The sequence below is a fragment of the Mustela nigripes genome, chromosome 2 (assembly GCF_022355385.1).
Source record: "Mustela nigripes isolate SB6536 chromosome 2, MUSNIG.SB6536, whole genome shotgun sequence".
NCBI lineage: Eukaryota > Metazoa > Chordata > Mammalia > Carnivora > Mustelidae > Mustela > Mustela nigripes.
In genome coordinates, this window is record NC_081558.1 from 42610003 (window position 1) to 42630527 (window position 20525).

At 36.8% G+C, this 20525-nt stretch overlaps 1 protein-coding gene across 18 annotated transcripts in view; it reads left to right on the top strand.

Annotated features, from left to right (window-relative positions):
- CHL1 (cell adhesion molecule L1 like) overlaps nt 1–20525 on the top strand; it is a 218426-nt gene that overhangs the window by 185368 nt on the left and 12533 nt on the right. For 17 of the 18 annotated variants that reach the window (XM_059390177.1, XM_059390180.1, XM_059390173.1 and 14 more), the window contains 10 exons: nt 128–252; nt 5628–5729; nt 5956–6153; nt 7679–7749; nt 10554–10776; nt 12000–12115; nt 12244–12448; nt 12656–12778; nt 16379–16558; nt 19810–19971. In XM_059390177.1, the coding sequence (XP_059246160.1) occupies nt 128–252; nt 5628–5729; nt 5956–6153; nt 7679–7749; nt 10554–10776; nt 12000–12115; nt 12244–12448; nt 12656–12778; nt 16379–16558; nt 19810–19971 (1505 nt within the window). The remainder of the gene's footprint in view (nt 1–127; nt 253–5627; nt 5730–5955; nt 6154–7678; nt 7750–10553; nt 10777–11999; nt 12116–12243; nt 12449–12655; nt 12779–16378; nt 16559–19809; nt 19972–20525) is intronic. The other variant, XM_059390185.1, reaches the window with a different exon arrangement.

Consider the following 20525-nt stretch of genomic DNA (forward strand, 5'->3'; position numbering starts at 1 on the left):
TATATATTTTTGAATATATGTTTCTGTTGTTTTCACCCTCATTATGTACTCTTTTTTTTTTTTTTTTTTTTTTTTTTTTCGCCTTATTTTTGTTTTTTTTTTTTTTTTTTTTTTTTTTTACTGGCAGGATAATTATCGATGGAGCTAATCTGACTATATCTAATGTCACCTCAGAGGACCAAGGTATTTACTCCTGTTCAGCTCACACTGCTTTGGATAGTGTCACTGATGTAACTCAAGTAACTGTCCTCGGTAAGTGCACTAATGAGGAATCTCTTCATTTCTTCCCCACCACTGATTAAATTCTGTTGTTCTTAGGCCATTCAAGCCACAATTATTTGAGTCCCTGCATATATACCATTCTTTTGAATGTTTCATTTAAATAGTCATTCCACTTTCAAATGCTTTCTCCTCTTCTGGCTTTAAAGAAATTAATTAATGCTTAATTTCTTTTCACTGCATGGGTAATGTTGCCAAAAGCTGTGGGAGGCAGGCAATGTTATCAGCAGAGAGAAAACTGAAGCATGCTTGAGTTGTCAGGGTGCCTGAGCTGCCCTTTCCTAGCTTACAAAGAAATAGAGCTGAGGAATGGAGGTACAGTAGGCTTGGTGGCGGGGATCAGGCTGGGTGTCCCGTGGTGGTGGTGGTGGCTCAGTGGTCATGCTCTAAACCAGAGAGATGGACTAAGTTCTCAGCATTCCAGGAAGGGAGCTGAGGAATTTCAAGAGCTCTGCAAAGGAATGACTTTGATATATTTTTTTTAATGATAATATTAATTAGAAAATAATGTGCATACTCCACTAGTGTAGTCGACACAATTAGCCCTGTGATCACCCACGTTTAAAGCTCTTAGGCCAGCCTGGAGCATCTCTTAGACCACCATGAGCTCTTGGAACCATCTTCTAGACCATCTCTGCTCCAGTTTCCTTGACAGATTCGCTCTCCACAAGCTATCTGATACGGAAATCTGACCGATGCGGACACCACCAGCAAACCACTCACCTTCAAATTTCCATTTGGGTCTGCCTGTTTGGGGAGCCTGGCAAGAGGGGAGGGTGGGTGTGTGTGTTTCCATATTCCCTCCCTGCAAGCTGTGTCTGACTTCTCCCAGGGAGGCTCCCTTCACAAAATCCTCTATGATAAGATTCTATTAACTGCTCCCTCCCTCTGAACCCCAGATATTCTGCCAGTGATCTTTTGAAAGAATTAAAACAACAACAACCACAACACAAAGAACATTTGATACTATCCAAATTGTGTGAACTTTTAAATGTCTGCTGGGACCCTGACTAATACAGACATTTGACATTTTTTTTAATAGTTTTCTCTTAATAATTTTGTTTCCATGGGCACTCCTGACTTAGTCTTCCTTTTAGTTTTCTGATACTCCTTAAAAGTGTTTGATTTTGCCTAAACTCCTTTATTAGATGTGTCGATTAATCGTTATTATCAACAGGCATTTGTATCTGTAGCTCTCTGATTGCTGGGATCCACAGGTAGGTTGCTAACAGAGGTACACGTTGAGAGGAAATAATTCAGTTTTTTTGGCAATAGGATGTGAAAAATGAGTAAACGGGCTGGAGCTCTTCAAGTGAAGCAGATAGTCACCAGACTGGGTTCTACACACACACACACACACACACACACACACACACACACACACACGTAGTAGAGGGTATGAACTTGGTTCAGTAAATTGTACCTTTAGGTGAGGTATGGGCCATAGGAATTCAGCTGTTTCACGGGACTACAAGTAGAGAGGTTTGACCCTCTAGGAATTATTTCACTAGTAAGTCATCAGATAAAAGAGTGGAGCTCCAGGTAAACTGGAGTTTATTCCAGGCACCACAGTGTAGGGGCCAGTCTCAGGATCTATAGACTTTTTCCCTCAGTATTTTGAGCCCTGCAGCCATCAAAGGGATTGGGCGCCCTACTGCTTGGTTCATTCTGTCAAATGGCCTTGTACAATTTAATATTTCATTCTTGTGATTAGGCTACCATCTTCTAGAACCATTAAATTTTGATGATTTTAAAGAAATGGTTGCTATGATTATATGTAATATTTACTAATGAAGTTTTTTTTTTTTTTTTTTTTTTACGAATGTTTTAAGAATAAAAGTAAACTAATTTAAAAAATAGTCCATGACACAGATTTCATTTTCATAACTACTTCTTGGAGTTTAACTTCTAATTTTTTAGGCCAATTTCTGGTCTTAGGAAGCATAGCTCATTAATAGACAATAACAAAGAGATCCCTGTGTAATTTCTTTATAAACCTCTTTTCCTGAGAAAACAATTTTTGCACATACATGTTTGACCCATTTCACTTGCTTTGAGAATATTAAGTGCAGGGGTGCCTGGGTGGCTCAGTGGGTTAAGCCTCTGCCTTCGGCTCAGGTCATGATCCCAGGGTCCTGGGATCGAGTCCAGCATTGGGCTCTTTGCTCAGCAGGGAATCTGCTTCCTCCTCTCTCTCTGCCTGCCTCTCTGCCTACTTGTGATCTCTGTCTGTCAAATAAATAAATAAAATCTTTTAAAAAAATGCTTAATAAAAAAAAAGTATCAAGTGCAGCCTGTAGTTCCATATGATTCTTGGAAGAAGCACATTCTAATGTCAGATGCTACATAAAGTTGTATTGGTTCCTTAAGTTAACTTTAAAGATGAGTGTGCTCTTAATCAGTGCTGAAGACAAATGTAAATTCTCTGAGTGCACAGATCTGAGAACTGTTGAGGAAATAATTTCTTATTTAAGGCCCTAAAGTTTATGTGCACTCAGTGTCCACATTTTAAAAATAAAATAGAGTCTTTTGAATTGGAAACAGTGTGTCTTTTACCACTGTAAATTTCTAGCAGTGAGCAGGTACTCAGCATGGGCAATAGATGTTGCTTCCCCTTCAGACAATAAAGAGCCCATGGGAAGGCCCTATGAGATGTTACTTAATTGTCTCCTCTGAGAAAAGATAAATGTCCCTGAATACAAAAGAGCACTGAAACCAAATTTGGGAAGTAAAGACCATTTGGGAAGTAAAGACCATTTGTTTCGTTTATAGTTGCTTTTATTTTATTTAACGTTTTAGATTTGATTTATTTATTTGACAGAGAAATAGAAGGAGAGAGGGAGAGAGAGAGAGCAGGAGCAGGGAGGAGGGGCAGAGGCAGGGGGAGAAAGAGGCTCCCCTGCTGAGCCAGGAGACCACCATGGGACTCCATCCCAGGACTCTGGGATCATGACCCAAGCTGAAGGCAGATGCTTAACTGACTGAGCCACCCAGGCACCCAGTTGTTTTTCTTTTAATAAAAATTTCCATGGACTTTAATACTCTTAAAGTCATTACCTACATAGTATCCAAAATATATAAAGAACTTATAAAACTCAACACCCCAAAACTGAATAATCCAATTAAAAAATGGGCAGAAGACACACCTATACATTTTTCCAAAGAAGACATAGAGATGGCCAATCAGCATATGAAAGGATGCTCATTGCCAGGGAAATGCAAATCAAAACTACAATGAGATATCATCTCACACCTGTCAGGATGGCTGAAACCAACAACACAAGACCCAGCAGGTGTTGTCTAGGATGTGGAGAAAAGGGAACTCTCTTGATCTATTAGTGGGAATCCAAACTGCTATAGCCACTGTGGAAAACAATATGGAGAGTCCTCAAAAAGCTAAAAATAGAGCTATCCTACAATCCAGCAGTCACACTAGTAGGTATTTACCCATAGAATACAAAAATACTAAAGTAAAGTGATACATGCACCTCAACGTGTGTTTATAGCAGCATTATCTACAATAGCCAAGTCATAGAAACAGCCCGTGTCCGTCAACTGATTAATGGATAAAGAGGAAATAGTGTGTGTGTGTGTGTGTGTGTGTATATAATGGAATATTACTCAGCCATAAAAAGGAATGAAAATCTTGCCATTTCAAACAACATGGGTGGGCTAGAGAGTATTATGCTGAGCAAATTAAGTCAGAGAAAGACATACCATATGGTTTCAATCATATGTGGAATTTAAGAAACAAAACAAATGAGGAAAGGAGAAAAAAGAGAGAGAAGGCAAAGTAAGAGACCAAGAAACAGACTTTTAACTATAGAGAACAAACTGATGGTTACCAGAAGGGAGGTGGGTGGGGGTGATGGGTCAATTAGGCGAAGGGGATTAAAGAATGTATTTGTTATGATGTATACAAATGCTGAATCACTATTTTGTACACTTGAAACTAATATAACACTCTAACTTAATTGTCTCCTCTGAGAAAAGATAAATATAACTAATATAACTAATATAACTAATATAACACTCTAACTGCAATTTAAATAAAAACTTTAAAAAGTCATCATCACCTACTCATTCCAACACATTTATCTGTGCCAGATTTTTCCCTTCCAATGTAAACTGCCTTCCTACTCTTTCAAAACTCTAGCCAAGAAAGTATAAAAATTGCTATAATGTACTGAGAATTCATTGTTGGAAATTACAATAAAAATCCAGAGCAAGCAGAAAAGAAGGCCTGAGTTCATGTTCTTTATCTTATTTTCCTATAGTCATAGGACCTAATTTTATTGCTCTAATATGGTAATTACATGCATGATTGAAGTGATAATGTACTTTTCACTTATTCATTTAGTCACAAAACACTTATATCCCAAGCACTGTTGGTGATGCAAATATTAATAAAATGGAGTTCCTACTCTAGAAGATCTGTCATATAGAGGAAATGAACCAGGCATATAAATAAGCATATGAGCTGAAAGACACTGATCCACTTGAGATAGACCATGTTTCTCAAGATTATACATAATTATAACCCAGGGCAGTTGTTTAGAAATGCAGGTTCCTGGGCCCAGTTTTTTCCATATGCCAGAGAGATAGGGCCCAGAAATAGATCCTCATTTATTTTTAAAGATTTATTTATTTATTTTTGAGAGAGAGAGAGAGAGCGCGCGCGAGCGAACAAGCAGGGCATGGGGGGCAGAAGAAGAGGGAGAGAGAAACTTAAGTGGACTCCATGCTGAGCACGGAGCCCAAGCTCAGTCTCACGACCCTGAGATGGCTACCTGAGCTGAAACCAGGAGTCGGTTGTGCAACCAACTGTGCCAGCCAGGTGCTCCAAATCTTCATTGTTAGTAACTACTCCTAAAAGAATTTTGATACTCATGGTCAAAGATGCCCTTTGAGAATGGGAATCAGCGTAGAGGGAGAGAGTACTTAGAGTAGGTTACAGATGTGCAGGAAGCTGCATTTGAAATAGAACCAGAAGGGTTGGGGCGCCTCGGTGGCTCAGTGGGTTGGGTGTCTGTCATTGGCACGGGTCATGATCCCATAATCCTGGGATCAATCCTCAGGTCAGGCTCCTTGCTTAGTGGGGAGCCTGCTTCTCTCTTTCTCTCTCTCTGCCTCTCCCCCAGCTTGTGTTCTCTCTCCCACTCTCTTTAGTAAATAAATAAAATCTTAAAAGGAGGAAAAAAAGAAAGTATCCAGAAGGGCTGCTGAGATTTGATTGGGTGCAGAGACCCGGGCCCAAAAAGTGGGGCGGCAGTGTGCCTCAGTGAGGAAATTGAGTAGACAAAGGCATTGTCTGCATTCTCCTTACTTTTATTTTTATTATTAATTAGATGTTCCGGATCCACCAGAAAACCTGCAGTTGTCTGAAAGACAGAACAGGAGTGTTCGGCTGACGTGGGAAGCTGGAGATGACCACAATAGCCATATTATCGGTAGGGAGGACGTGCAATAACTACGCTCCTTACACTCCTGAGTCAAAATTAACGTTGAAGCCATTTTTTCCTTTTTTTTTTTTTTTTTTACCACAGTTGCTAGATTATCCTTCTTAAAACATTCTTTAAAACTTTTTACACTGTGTGTAAATGTTAGTATGACTTAAACACACTAAATCCATTCTAATGTGTTTTTTTTTTTTTTCCCTTGTGCTTCTACTGCCAGAGTATATTGTTGAATTTGAAGGAAACAAAGAAGAACCTGGACGATGGGAGGAATTGGCTAGAGTCCAAGGCAAAGAAACAACGGTCATGCTATCTTTAGCCCCATATGTCAGATACCAGTTCAGGGTCATAGCTGTGAATGAAGTAGGGAGAAGCCAGCCTAGCCTGCCATCAGACCATCATGAAACCCCTCCAGCAGGTGTGTGGCTTCTCATGTGAGGTTTCTGAGAACGTATTTTAGTTTTGCTCCATCTTTCAAGATCTTTTTAAAATATTTTGATAGTATGGGTGTAGAGTTTCAGATTTCTCCTACTGGAGAGCTTGAAAAGTTCTGTGAACTGATAGCACACAAATATTCAAAGTATATCAGATTGATAAGTAGTATATAAATGTTTGATAGAGAGCAGGACATTACAGGGAGGTATATGGGCAAACATTTCTCTGAGTTACTTGTGATAGCTAAGTATCATGTTAAAATCATATCAAGTATGTTATAGTATGTTATAAACTGAGGTTCAATATATAGAAAGGTGGCTTTCTCCCTTTATTTTTCTTTTCAACTTTTTGAGATAAGACATTTTATTCATTATAGGCCTTGTTAACACTTTAAAATATTTAATATTAATTTTATACATATAGTGTATTTATTGTCTCTCAATATCTAAACAGATATCTGATATCTATCTGAATTTCCAGGATATTTTTTTTAATCTTAAGAATGATTAATACTAAAATTTGTGTTACTTTACTGTCATTGGTCAACAGTATGATCATAACATGGTATTATTGTTTTTTTTCCCCCCCCGGTGCAAAATACATAAGCTAGGGTATAATATTTTTTTTTTTTTTTGGATTGAGGAAAAAGTGAGAAGAGATAGTAACTGAATCAGATACTTGTGTGACTGAAGCATAAGTTGCATTTGGCACAAAAACTACATTAGCCCTTTCTTATTAAATGGTTTCATTTGAGTATATTTCACAGAGACATAACCTGCTCTTACCTCTTTGTAGTCCCTAAATAGTTGGCTGTTGAAATTATAGATGATGTTTAATTTTATTAGCTTAGAGGCAGATAGTCACAACACACATTTCTAACAATAATTCTAATAGAAAAAGGGAGGCATATTTAAAATTAAAAATGTTTATTTAAAAAGTAGGTTTAAGATTTTTTAAAAAAGAGGTTGAAAAATTTAAAGAGCAGGTTTAAAATGGAGATATCTAAAGTGAGTCTTCTACTTTCCTATGAATAGTAATTGTATCACTTCAAGCATGTGATTTTACTCCTTTATAATATATATATATATATATATATATATATATATATATTTAAAAGCTGCCTTTTAGGTCATGGATGGGTTAACTAGCCTTGTGGTAATCATTTTACAATATATATACACATAAATATAAAATGTGTATCTATAGATTGGATACATGTATACATACATCAGTATGTATGTATACACACACACACACACACAGAGACACACACGAAATTATTACATTGTACATCTTAAACTTACACAGTGTTATATGTCAATTACATCTCAGTAAAGTTGGTAAAAAGATAACTGCCTAATTAAGTCTTTGCAAGCTGGGCCAGATAGAAATAAATGAATATAATCAAAGTTGTTTAAAAATCTGATTTAGGGGGAGTAGGGTGATATGCTGATTAAGCTATGGACTGTAAATTGGAAAAAGTAATTTTAATACTTATAATTTTTCAGCTCCAGACAAGAATCCACAAAACATAAGGGTTCAAGCCTCTCAACCCAAGGAAATGATTATAAAGTGGGAGGTGTGTATTCTCTAGTGCGTTACACAAAACACTACTTTGTTTTCTTGTTTGTGTTCTTTTAGGTCTGCATGCCAAGTGTAATGGTAAAAAAATATTTTTTAAGAATGAAGATACAAGATTTGTATGTTTTATAAATATATCCCATTTGTATATTTTGCAGATCATTGTGATTAGAATGTTATGAGATATGGTTAAACAGTGGTAAGTAATGTCAGGAAGGGTATATAGGTTGACTTAATTGTGGTCTATTATCAAAAGTTTCAGATTCCTAGTATTTTTATAACTAATATCCTAAATCATCACTTGTTCAAAAAAAATACTAAAAAGCTTCCCTAAATTTTTATACATGGTCTAATAAAATTATGGCATATCGAAAGGATGTCTGCCAAATAATAACCACTACTTATTAATCCCATGAAGCATTTTGTGTGCTCTTTTCTGAGAACAGTTGTCATTAATGTCTTTTTCTGGATATAGGAACTGCGGTCGGGCTGGTAGGCAGTCTTACCCACCACCGTACCACTAGAATACCACCAGAAATCAACAAGTCTACTAGATATTTTGGACTTCAAATTGCACTTTTCACCCCTTTATGAAATAGAGCTTTGTCTTTGAATTTAGTGTAAAATTTTGCACCTGCTCAGAGAAGTTTAATAATTGTTTTGAGTGTCATTTCTAATTCCTTCTGTAGTAGTGGATAACTTTCTCTCCTCTCTGTGTGGACCTATTTATGAACAGATAATTTATCCTACTTGAAAGTAGAATACCCATTCAGACATTCTGATGAATAATAGACTTCCAGCATTAAATTCATGAATCCTGCATAAATGTAGAAAAGTTGAATGTGGGAGTATACTAATTTATTTCTAAACCTCTTTCCAGATAATGATTTTGGGAAGAATTTTAGGATGTGTGAAATTTAGTCTGATTGTTTTTTTTTTTTTTACTCAATATTGTTATGTCAACACTAACCCATTATTCCACTACAGTGAAACTAAGTCTTGCAAATTTTAAATTTTAAAAAAGGTGGTAATACACAGAACCTAAGTATAGTCAAGAATATTATTTCTTTCCTTGAATTTGTGGCCATACATATTTCCTACCTCATTGTCTTCATAATTACTTAATTTTTAATCTGAAATTATGTTAATATCTTATTCTTGTAGAGTATCTGTCTTTTTCTCTCTTAAGTTCCCTAGCAATTTCCATAAGACCGATGATATAACTGGTTAGATGAAGATAATAGTATGTAATTATCAGGTCAGTTCCTCAGAGAAGCACACCATGTTCCACCAACATCAGCTCATTAATCCTTACCACTTCTTCAGAAGGGAGACTGTAGCTAGATGGTATCAGCCCTACATTTCACAGAGAGAAGCTGGGACTGTCATTTTAATGACCTTCCCCAGATGTCATGCACTCAGCCAGTGATGAAAAGAAGACCTCTGTCCCCACCTCCTCTGATCTGCTATCTTTGTAGGGGGCCTATTAAGAATTTGCTGTGGTTTTGTTGCCAGTTGTCTGAAAGCCAAATACAAAATAATCCTGCTGTCTCCTTTAGAGTCTAGGCACCAGAGAGCCTAGTAATTTAGGTAAGATTTTTCTTGAAAGTGCTAAATGTGGTGGCAGTTTATTTTAAAATTTGCAGGGGATCTTTATTAAATGTAGCTGTTTTCCTTGGAACAAAACATGTGTAAACTGAATAATTTTTTAAAAAGATTTTATTTATTAATTTGACAGACAGAGATCACAAGTAGGCAAAGAGCCAGCAGAGAGAGAGAGGGAAAGCAGGCTCCCTGCTGAGCAGAGAGCCCGATTCGGGGCTTGATCCCAGGACCCTGAGATCATGACCTAAGCCAAAGTCAGAGGCTTAACTCACTGAGCCACCCAGGCACCCTTAAACTGAATAATTTTACTTGTGCTCACTTATTTTTGGTAGAGACTGAAGGAAATTGTAATTCCGGATTACAATCTGACAATAAAAGCTCGTGGCCTGATATATCTGAGCACCGCTCAAGCCCTTGGTGGATTAATATCCATATGGTAGTAAAAATTACCTTGGTGCAAAACTTAGAATGCAAAGTATAAACAATGATTGTGAAATCTCTGAAGGTTTTGTTTTGTTTTGATGTTTTTTCTCATAGCTATTCAACTTGGAGTTAGTGTAGACTTGAAATTGCTTTGCTGATACCAGCACTACTTTCAACTTAGTTCCAACCAACCCATCTAAAAAATTTTAGTAAGTTAGACTGAGTTAAAAAGCACTGCAAATTCTGTAAGAAGACATTGTATATGACATTATTTTATTTTACTCTATTTTGGGGGGGAGAGACAACAAGCAGTAGGAGGAGGGGCAGAGGGAGAGAGAATCTTAAGTAGGCTCCATGCCCCAGTGTGGAGCCCAGTGCAGGGCTTGATCTCATGACCCTGGGAACATGACCTGAGTGGAAATCAAAAGTCTAATAACAGACGAAGTCACCCAGGCACCCTGATATATATGGCATTATTGAATACTCATACATACAGACAAAATTACCGTTTATATAAATGAGCCTTATAATCTAGGAATTAAGTCACATTTTTTTAATATAGTTTATGTAATTGATTCATTTAAGTGCATATTCCCATTTTTGAAATGTAACAGGTGATTTAAATTACAATAATTTTTTTTTAAATTATTAAAGTATTGCTTGATTAAAAAAGAAAAACCAGAGTGGATAAAATGGCTTCACTAAGTGGCTTGCCACCGTGTCTTACTCAGCGTATCCACGATCACACTCGATGAATCTTGCCTTCTGTCTTAGCCTTTGAAATCCATGGAGCAGAATGGACCAGGGCTGGAGTACAGAGTGACCTGGAAGCCACAGGGAGCCCCCGTGGAGTGGGAAGAAGAAACAGTCACAAACCACACCTTGCGGGTGATGACGCCGACTGTCTATGCTCCTTACGATGTCCAAGTCCAAGCCATCAATCACCTTGGCTCCGGCCCTGAGCCCCAGTCAGTGATTCTCTATTCTGGGGAAGACTGTAAGTGACGCACCTGAAACTGCTAAGCCCTTCAAGAGCAATTTCTTTCAAGTATATTGCATTTCAGTTAATGACCGTTTTTGAGCAGCCAATGCACGCAAAGAGGATGTGCTAGCTGTGCAAGGTAAAAAGAAATATAGCACATGGTTCCTCCTTTCAGGTTGACTGCAGGATAGCCGATCACTATAGAGTGGTAAGGAATTCTGTGAAAAGTTTTAATTTTATTCAATTTCCCAGTAAAGCTATTTCTATATGAAAGATCAAAGACCAGTTCTCATCACTACAATTAGTTAAGCAAACATAACTGTTGTAATGTTTCCTGTTACATTTGCCCTTACTTGTCGAAGACTTTCTAACAGCCACCTGTGCCATCCCTGGCCTCAGTTGTATTTTTGGAACCTCCCTAATGTAGATGAGATGCAGACTGAGATTTATCTATAGAATTACAGACACATACAGACTGTTTTGAGGTATTAGTGATCTGCTCCGTATTAAATTCTTAGACCCATAATAACTGCTACAAATGGATTTTTTTAAAAAAAAAAGGAAAGATGGTATATTCCATGTCACTACACAGGAGTTATTTTCATGGTTCTTCAAGTATCCAAAGTAATATTTCGATCCAAAAATGGAAAGAGGTTGAGAATCTGAAATTACTAATTCCTTATTCACCTACTACCTAAATTCTTCTACCCAAATAAAATTACACTGGGCATATCACTATGAGCTAAGATATTATTGGTCTTGGCTGCTCTGCATTTGGTTTATTCTTCTGTAGTTAGTTCCCCTGTAGAATGGGGATGATAACAACCCCACTTCATAGGGTTGTTCTAAGGATTATGTGAGCCACTCCACTGAGCCAGTCCCTTAGAATAGTGCGCATACAATAGCGTATGCTCAGTTAATGGTAGCTGTTGTTATTGATAGACCGATCAAGCTTTCAAGTAATTTGTTAAATTGTTTAGTTCCTTTGTTTCTAAAGGCAAGATACCCACAGAATATTTCACTGGACACTGGATCCAGGGGTAGACTGTCCTCTTCTAGAAACCTGTTTGGACTCTGAAACTCCTCTGTAATGAGAAACTCTCTTAAGTTCTATTTGGAATCGATTTCATAAGAGTGCTTTGCTCAGATTAAGCAATATGAAAAATCACCTTTTGAAAAGGATCCTAATAATCACATTTGAGGGTTTTAAAAACTCATCATTCTTATGTGCTTAACAGATCCTGATACAGCTCCAGTGATCCATGGGGTGGACGTTATTAACAGCACATTAGTTAAAGTGACCTGGTCGACCATTCCGAAGGACAGAGTACATGGACATCTGAAAGGATATCAGGTTTTTATCATAGATTTTCTTATTTCTGAATTAATATCTTAAATCAAATAAGAACTGATCTTTGAAGAAGCCAACGGAGAATCTGCCACCATGGTTGATATGTTAAAGGGATCCTATTTCCATTGCAGATAAATTGGTGGAAAACAAAAAGTCTGCTGGATGGAAGAGCACATCCCAAAGAAGTAAACATTCTGAGATTTTCAGGACAAAGAAACTATGGAATGGTTCCTTCTCTAGATGCATTTAGTGAATTTCACTTAACAGTTTTAGCCTATAATTCCAAAGGAGCCGGTCCAGAGAGTGAGCCTTATATATTTCAAACACCAGAAGGAGGTAAGAATAACAGTGAAGAATAATGCCAACAATGGGAATTAACCAGTGACCAAATTAGTAGTAGTCAATCAATATATACTTCATATGAGTTAGCTTCTCAGTTGCCACGGAGAACTGGGATCTAATGGAGCTTTTTTTTTTTTTTTTTTTACTTTTAAAAAAATTTACCAATTTATGAGTATAACTTCTTGGTCTTGTATTTTCTAGTACCTGAACAACCAGCTTTTCTCAAGGTCATCAAAGTTGATAAGGACACTGCCACATTAACCTGGGGACTACCTAAGAAACTGAATGGAAACTTAACTGGTTATCTACTACAGTATCAGATAAGTAAGTAGAAATCTGAATTGGATCCACCTGTTTCGTTTCGTTTTTTTTTTTTTAAGATTTTATTTATTCATTTGAGAGAGTCAGCACAGAGGGAGCAAGAGAGTGAGAAGCAGGTTCCCCGCTGAGCATGGAGCCTGATGCAGGGCTTCATCCCACGATTTTGTGATCATGACCTGAGCCGAAGGCAGATGATCGACGACTGAGGCACCCAGGCACCCCTGGATCCACCTACTTTTTTTAAAGATTTATTTTTTTGAGAGAGAGCACGAGCAGGAGGGGCAGAGGGAAAGGGAGAAAGGGAAAGAGAATCCCAAGCAGACTCTATGCCAAGCACAGAACCTGATGCAGGGCTGAATCCCATGACCCGTGAGATCATGACCTGAGCCAAAACCAAGGGTCGGATGCTACTGACTGAGCCACCCAGGTGCTCCCGGATCTAGCTGTTAATCCTTCATTTTTGGTTGAGTATTTGGTCTGCTCTGCTGAGATTCTGATGATCACGTTTTGTAGTTTGCTTGCTTCCTTACAACAAAGGATCTGCAAAACAGCTTGCAGACCAAATCCAGGCTGCTGCCTGTTTTCATGAACAGGCCATACATGTCATTCACATTTGTCTGTAGCTGCCTTCTCACTACAGTGGCTCAAGTTGAGTAGCTGTGACAGAGATTGTGTGGCTCATAAAGGCTGAAGTATTTACAATCTAGCTCTTTTCAGAAAGATTTGGCAGGCCCTGGTTCAGAGGAAAAGTCAGTAGGTACCAGAAGACATACATGTAGACATACATATGAGTGTCCTTGAGAATTAAGAACATGCCAAAGAAAAGAGTAAGTGAATGATGTCAGGGAGATTCGAAGCTCACGTAACTTCCACACTGCCTCTTTTGTCTCTGACACGTGCTTCTGGTCTCAACCCTAAATGTACTTCTGTTTGTAGAATCCTCTGTGGGCATCCCATTGGCGTAGGCCTGTTGTTTTGAGAGCATTAAAGAGTTTTCTCTGGCCCCTTACTCAGGGTGGACTCTGCTCTTGTTTTGCTGTGCTATTGGGTTGAAAACAACATGTTTAGAGGAAACGAAGTCATTTTTAATCACAGTGCCTTCAGTGTCTAACAGTCTTCACATTGAAGCATCATCTCAAAATGGAAATTAGGAAACTGAAATCACAGAAATGTTTAGACTGTGAGGACATGCATCCCAAACAGCGGAAACACTAGGACTATGCTGCTTGCAAAAACCACCTTGATGATAGAGCTGATGAGCTGCTCTGCCTCCATGTACTTCAAAGCTTGTCGCAATTCAGGTCATGCACAAGTTTTGGCTCCTGATAGCCCGTCTGGGTTGGGTCATATGATTAAACAGATATAGGCATCATTGTAATAGAGGTAGCACTTGAGCATTTTTTGAGTGTTTGCTATGTAGCAGGGTCAGTACTAAGTACTCTTGTTGTATTTTTTCATTAAAACAGAAAATCTAGGGGCGCCTGGGTGGCTCGATGGGTTAAGCCTCTGCCTTCGGCTCAGGTCATGATCTCAGGATCCTGGGATTGAGTCCTGCATCGGGCTGTCTGCTTGGCAGGGAGCCTGCTTCCCCCTCTCTCTCTACCTGCCTCTCTGCCTACTTGTGATCTCTGTGTCAAATAAATAAAATCTTAAAAAAAAAAAAAAAAACCAAAACCCAAAAAACCCAAAACAGAAAATCTATGAAGGATGTATTTTCACTATTTTGTGGATGTGAGAATTGAGGCATATAGAATTCACTTATGTAGAGCCATGTAGTAAAATAAGTATTAAGCAAGATTCACACATAAATCAGTCTTATTTCCCATGCTGGGCTCTTAAGCCTACAGTATTCCATGAACTGGTTTTCAAATATGTAGAAAGCTCTGAAGAAATATTTGAGGACTTTTTAAATGTTAATTTGCTTGGTAAAGCTATGCTTTTTTCTTTATCTTAACAATAAAGAAACAACGTTAATTGCATTCCAACCTTTGTGTTGATCCGTATGTAAGATTTAGATTATTTTAGAAACAAATTCCTAGAACATAGAGAGAAAAGTCTGGAATGTTAACAAGGGCAATGATTATTGTATTGCTTAGTATATGGATTTTTTAATAAAATGACATAATTGTACACTTACTTTGCTTTCTATTAAATGAGGGAAATATTTTTGGATAATTTATCTCTTTTTTTATAAAAACTTCTAAATATTTATTTGAGAGAGAGTGAGCACGTGAGAGAGAGCATGGGTGGTGGGGGTGAGAAGGCTGACCAGGGAGCCCTGAGGACGGGCTTGATCCCAAGATCCTGAGATCATGACCCGAGATGACAAAGGCAGATGTTTAACTGACTGGGTCACTGAAGCCCCGATAATTTATCTCTTTTTATTGCTTTGTATGTTCTTAAACAGTTGTTGATTATGTGTCTGAGAGCTCTCTGTATACTTCTCCCAATTTATAGATTGATTATTGTAGTTTTTCAACTGACTGTGGTATTTTTATAGGAATGCTCTCAAATATGTAAAGAGTGGTATTTCTTTCTAATTTTCAACATTTGGATCTTTAGTTTGTTCATTTTTCATTTTTGATCTAATTGCATTAAATAGACCAAGGAAGGCATTTTTATGTCAAGAGTTAGAGTTTATTTGTTTGTTTGTTTACCTGTATGATATCTTAGACTGAGAGTCAAGAGAATTTATTCTAGCCCTTCCCTTGCTACTAATGGCTGCCCAGTTTTGGAATGTGTTTCATTTCTTACTGTAATCTTATAATACATTGTGCTCTTGCACAAATCCCACAGTCTTGCTGGTTGCAAATTCCTTGAAAGACACTGTCTAATTCATCTTCTTTCTGAATAGCTCTTGCCATAGTACTTAGTATATGGTAGACATTTTAAGATATATAATTTATTAATCAGTTTGTTGATTTTACATATAATAAGTACTTATTTGGTGCCTCAGATTGAACCAGAAATCACAGAAGAAGCAAATTATTGTCCAAATTATTATACCAAAAGGTTAAAAGTGAAGGATCCAATGAAAATATAATAGAGGGGGAAATTCATCACTTTCAATAGATATGATGAAGGTGGAGCTCCAGTATGGCATAGTGATTAAGAACATGGGCTCTGGGGGCGCCTGGGTGGGTCAGTGGGTTAAGCCTCTGCCTTTGGCTCAGGTCATGATCTCAGGGTCCTGGGATCAAGCCCTGTATTGGGCTCTCGGCTCAGCAGGGAGCCTGCTTTCTCTCTCTCTCTGCCTGCATCTCTGCCTACTTGTTCTCTCTCTCTTTGTCAAAAAAATAACCAAATAAATCTTTAAAAAAAAAAAAAAAGGAGGAACATGGGCTCTGGAATGGAAAAACTGTGGTTGGATTCAAATTTTGTTTGGCCAGTTACGGGCTCTAAATCTAGACCTCAACATTGCCATGCATGATACTGTAATAAAATTATGTCTCCATCACAGAATTGAAGTTAGTTAATGGCTGTGAATAATTAAGATGGTGCCTTGCATACCACAAGCATACAGAGTCAACAATAAGGGACAACATAAGTTGAATTGTTAAGGCATGAATTCTGAGGCATTGTTGTTTGTGTTTCTTTCTTTAGTAAATGACACCTATGAGCTTGGAGCACTAAATGATATCAACATTACAACTCCATGGAAGCCCAGCTGGCGTCTCTCAAACCTCAATGCCACCACCAAGTACAAATTCTACTTGAGGGCTTGCACTTCAAAGGGCTGTGGAAAACCAATCACGGAGGAAAGCTCCACGTTAGGAGAAGGGAGTAAGTGCAGGAGGCTTCTGCATGCTGTTTTTTAAATTGCTCCAAAGGGACTGCCTCAGTGTATATAAGGTCAGGAACTATAATTTTACTTAATTAAGATAGGAGTATGTAAAGTAATGAAGTTATTCATAAGGTTACTAGAGAGGGATATTTTTCTCTTGGAAGTGTTTTCATACAGAAAAATATTTGGCTCTTGCCCTGGTTGATGTTTTGTAAAAATGATCTAATACATTTCATTTCCTTGTCTTGGTTCATATATATATATATATGTGTATATATATATATATATATATAGAGAGAGAGAGAGAGAGAGAGAGAGAAAGAGAGAGATTTATGTATCAATTTTATTTTGCTGTCTACTGGTTGATGCCAAGTACTGGCTTGGAAGTGGCCCATCAACTTCTGATTTAATTTCTATAATTCTCCAAATTCAATTGTACTTCTCAGTTTTGTTTTTTAGGTTTTTTGTTGTTCTTTTTTTTTTTTTCCAACCTAGATCTATTTCTCTTCCCAAATTATTTTGACAGTTATTATTTTAGCAGTGTTCTTGCTAAACTTAAAAGGAGAGAAATTCAGAAGGCAGAGCATAAAAAAGGAAATGAATCAGAGGAACTGTTGCACACGTTAGTAAGTTAAAAAAGTTTAAACAAGTAAGTTAAAAAAAAAGTTTTTGAACTTGAACTTGAACAGATTCAAGTTGATTAAACCTAGAAGGATATTTGAGGAAAGGAACAAGGAAAAGGAGATGGTAGGAAGACAAATCATTTGCTTATCAGTACTATGTGTCAGAAACTCCCCTGGATGGGTTTCCAAATTTTAGATTTGAAAAAAAGATTAAGTCGATGGAAAAAGAACATAGTAATGAGAAAAACTAAGTTCCCACTTATAAAATATACATATTATTATAAAATTCATTCAAGTATATGTGAATCACTGGCAAGTCAGTGTGTGTGTGAATGGTTATGCTCTGACCTTTACTGTCTGTTTCTCCTTCTTACTTTCCCTACTGTGTCTACCTAATGAAGGGTTTATGTTTTCCTCAGATACCCTAAGTACTCAGAAATCCCCTTTATGGAAAAAGTATGTATACTCAAAGAGTTTCTTCTGAGAAACCCGCACATTATTCCCAAGGACAAAATGAGACACCAAGTGAAATGAAGAACTAATTTACCTACTCAAAAGAGAGATTTAAAGATGATAATTGAAAGCTTTTTAGTAATTAAAAGGATCTTATTTCTCAAGAGTTCAAAGTGGCATTAAGTGTTCAATACAAAGAAGTGAGAATAGTAGTAATCTAAATAAGCAACCTCCATATTTTTCAAAACAGGGTTTGAGGAAATGGAGAGGGTTGCTATTTTGTTAAAACCAAGACCATAATATGCATGAGATATGCTAATCCCATTATTGCTAATTTGTAGCAGGTAAGAAAAAAATGCATAAAATTCTCTTACAATAGTTATAGTTACCATATGCATATATGGAAGTATTTAGAAAATTTGGGTTTGGTTGCTTTCATGTTGGAAAAACTGTTTTTAGCAGATGGAAAGCTCTGTGTGGTTTTGTAAAAGATGCTGCATCTTCTTTGCAAATTAAAGATGCCGCTAATGTGCTTAAGTATCTTACAGCCTATTTCTTCCCTACCCTATGTCTCAGGAATTTGAAAATGTTCCTTACTAGTGTGTTTGTGCTTTCTTTCAGGATTCTGCATTTTCAGCTACTGCCCCTTTCCCGGTTGACACTGTTTTCTCTTCTGTAGGCATATCTTGCCGTATTTACAGGAAAGAAACTATAATCTCTTTTTGCCTCTGGATTTCAGCATGATCTTTGGAAAAGGAAAAACACATATACATTTTCACTGAGGAGATAAATCTTGATATCACAAAAAACTCTAAAAATAACTTTTGTGCAAATTGGAATCTATTTCTGCTTATCTTTCTTTTTTCTGGGTCTGCCTGGATAGCACATTTTAAGGTCATCTGGCATTTACTCAGAAAATAGGATTTGATACACAAGCTTCCCCCCCCCCCCCCCCCCCCCCCCCGCGATTATTTCCTGGTTGTCACTCTGATTTTCAGGTGGCTCACATTCCATAGTCTAAGAGGGGGGAGATGATGGAGTTAATAAGAAATATTTGTGTCATTCCTGGTTTGAACAAAACACTTGCTTTGCTCTATTTTTCAAAAGCTTGCACTATTTAATGTTATACTAATATTTCTGTTTTTCAAAGTCAAAATTAATTGTGTTCTATTTCAGTGGTGCTTAATCTTAAAGGCTTTGCTCAACTAATATAATTAGCCTTATTTCTCCCATGGTGACATTTTTTTTAATGAAGCCCTTCTGTTATCAGTAACTGTATCATCAATTTCTATTCTGTGGTTAAAAGTTATAACCAAATTTTAATGTGTGACATATACCCATTGACACAGGGTTTCATAACTTTTAATATTCTCAACATGGCATAAATTGTGTTTAGTGTACATTATTTACATTTATTATGTTGAGTTGATTCCCAGCAAAACTACAGATCAAATATTTTATATATTTTGTTGCAACATCAGAAATTAGATGTATATTTAATTACACTGACTCATTTGAGATTCTGTTACTATGAGAGTCTACAGTTAATATATTGATACATTAATGTCTCAGAATATTTTAACAATCTCAGTGCATTTCATTTAAAGGTACTTATAAACTATACTTTATGTACCTATAAACTTACTTATATTTCTATAAATTTCAAGTATTTATGATCATGTTATGATACTATTCCATCAATATTTATAGAGAAGACCAAGACAAAAAAAGTAATATATATTTAAAATTATAATGTCATTTGCCTTCAAAAATAAGCCAAAATGGCCATGTTCAGTTTCCTATTAGGTCTGTGAAAATTCAAATTGTACAAAATGACACTGTAATTTTTTGAAGTCTTTGTTTGGTTTTGAAACATTCATGTGACTGGGCAGATTTATAGTACAATTTTATCAACAAGTACATCATCTTTAAAGGACATGAATTAAATTCATTTCATTTCCTCCATTTCAGGATATTAAGAAAGAAAATCTTGAAATGTTGATATTCTTGATCTCCTGATAATTCAAAAACTATGAGAAAAAAATCCTGCAAATGGCACTCCTCCCAAATAACAGTGTTTTTTTTTTTTGTTTGTTTGTTCATTTGTTTTTATTTTTCATGTCCTGCTTTTCAATGATTTCAATTTATATGATTTAACTGTGTACATTTCTTAGGTAAAAGTATCGGGAAGATATCAGAAGGAGTCAATCTTACTCAAAAGACTCACCCAGTAGAGGTATTTGAGCCGGGAGCTGAACATATAGTTCGCCTATTGACTAAGAATTGGGTTGATAACAATAGCATTTTTGAAGATGTAATTGAGACAAGAGGGAGAGGTGAGACATGAGATTGTATTTGGGGCCTTCTTAGACAATAAATCTGCTTTATAGATTATTTAATTTACACACTTCCTGTAGTAAAGATAAAAATATGGAGTATGTTAGTTACAGAGATAACAGTCTCAGTGTGTTTTGGCACAGCATTTTTTTATTATGATTATGTTCAGTTAGCCAGCCTAGAGTACATCATTAGTTTTTGATGTAGTGTTCAACGATTCATTAGTTTCATAGAACACCCCATTCTCATCATAGCATTCTAAAATTATTGAAATGAAAAATGTTCCACAAAGATCCAACATATCCTTATCGTTTTTGCCAGAGCAGCTGACTAAAAAAATATCTCCTGCCAATTAACACACATTAATAACAAAAACTAAGCAGAAAACCGAAACAGAATAAAACCTGCAGAAACTCTGCAGCAATCTGCACATAACAAAGGCAGCTTGTGCTTTCGCTTGCTTGTGCTGCTTCTATGTTTCACTTGCTCTGCCTCCACTGTCCCTTTTTGGTTTTCATCCTCAGAGTCAAATGCAACTTGAGAGGGCCCTTTT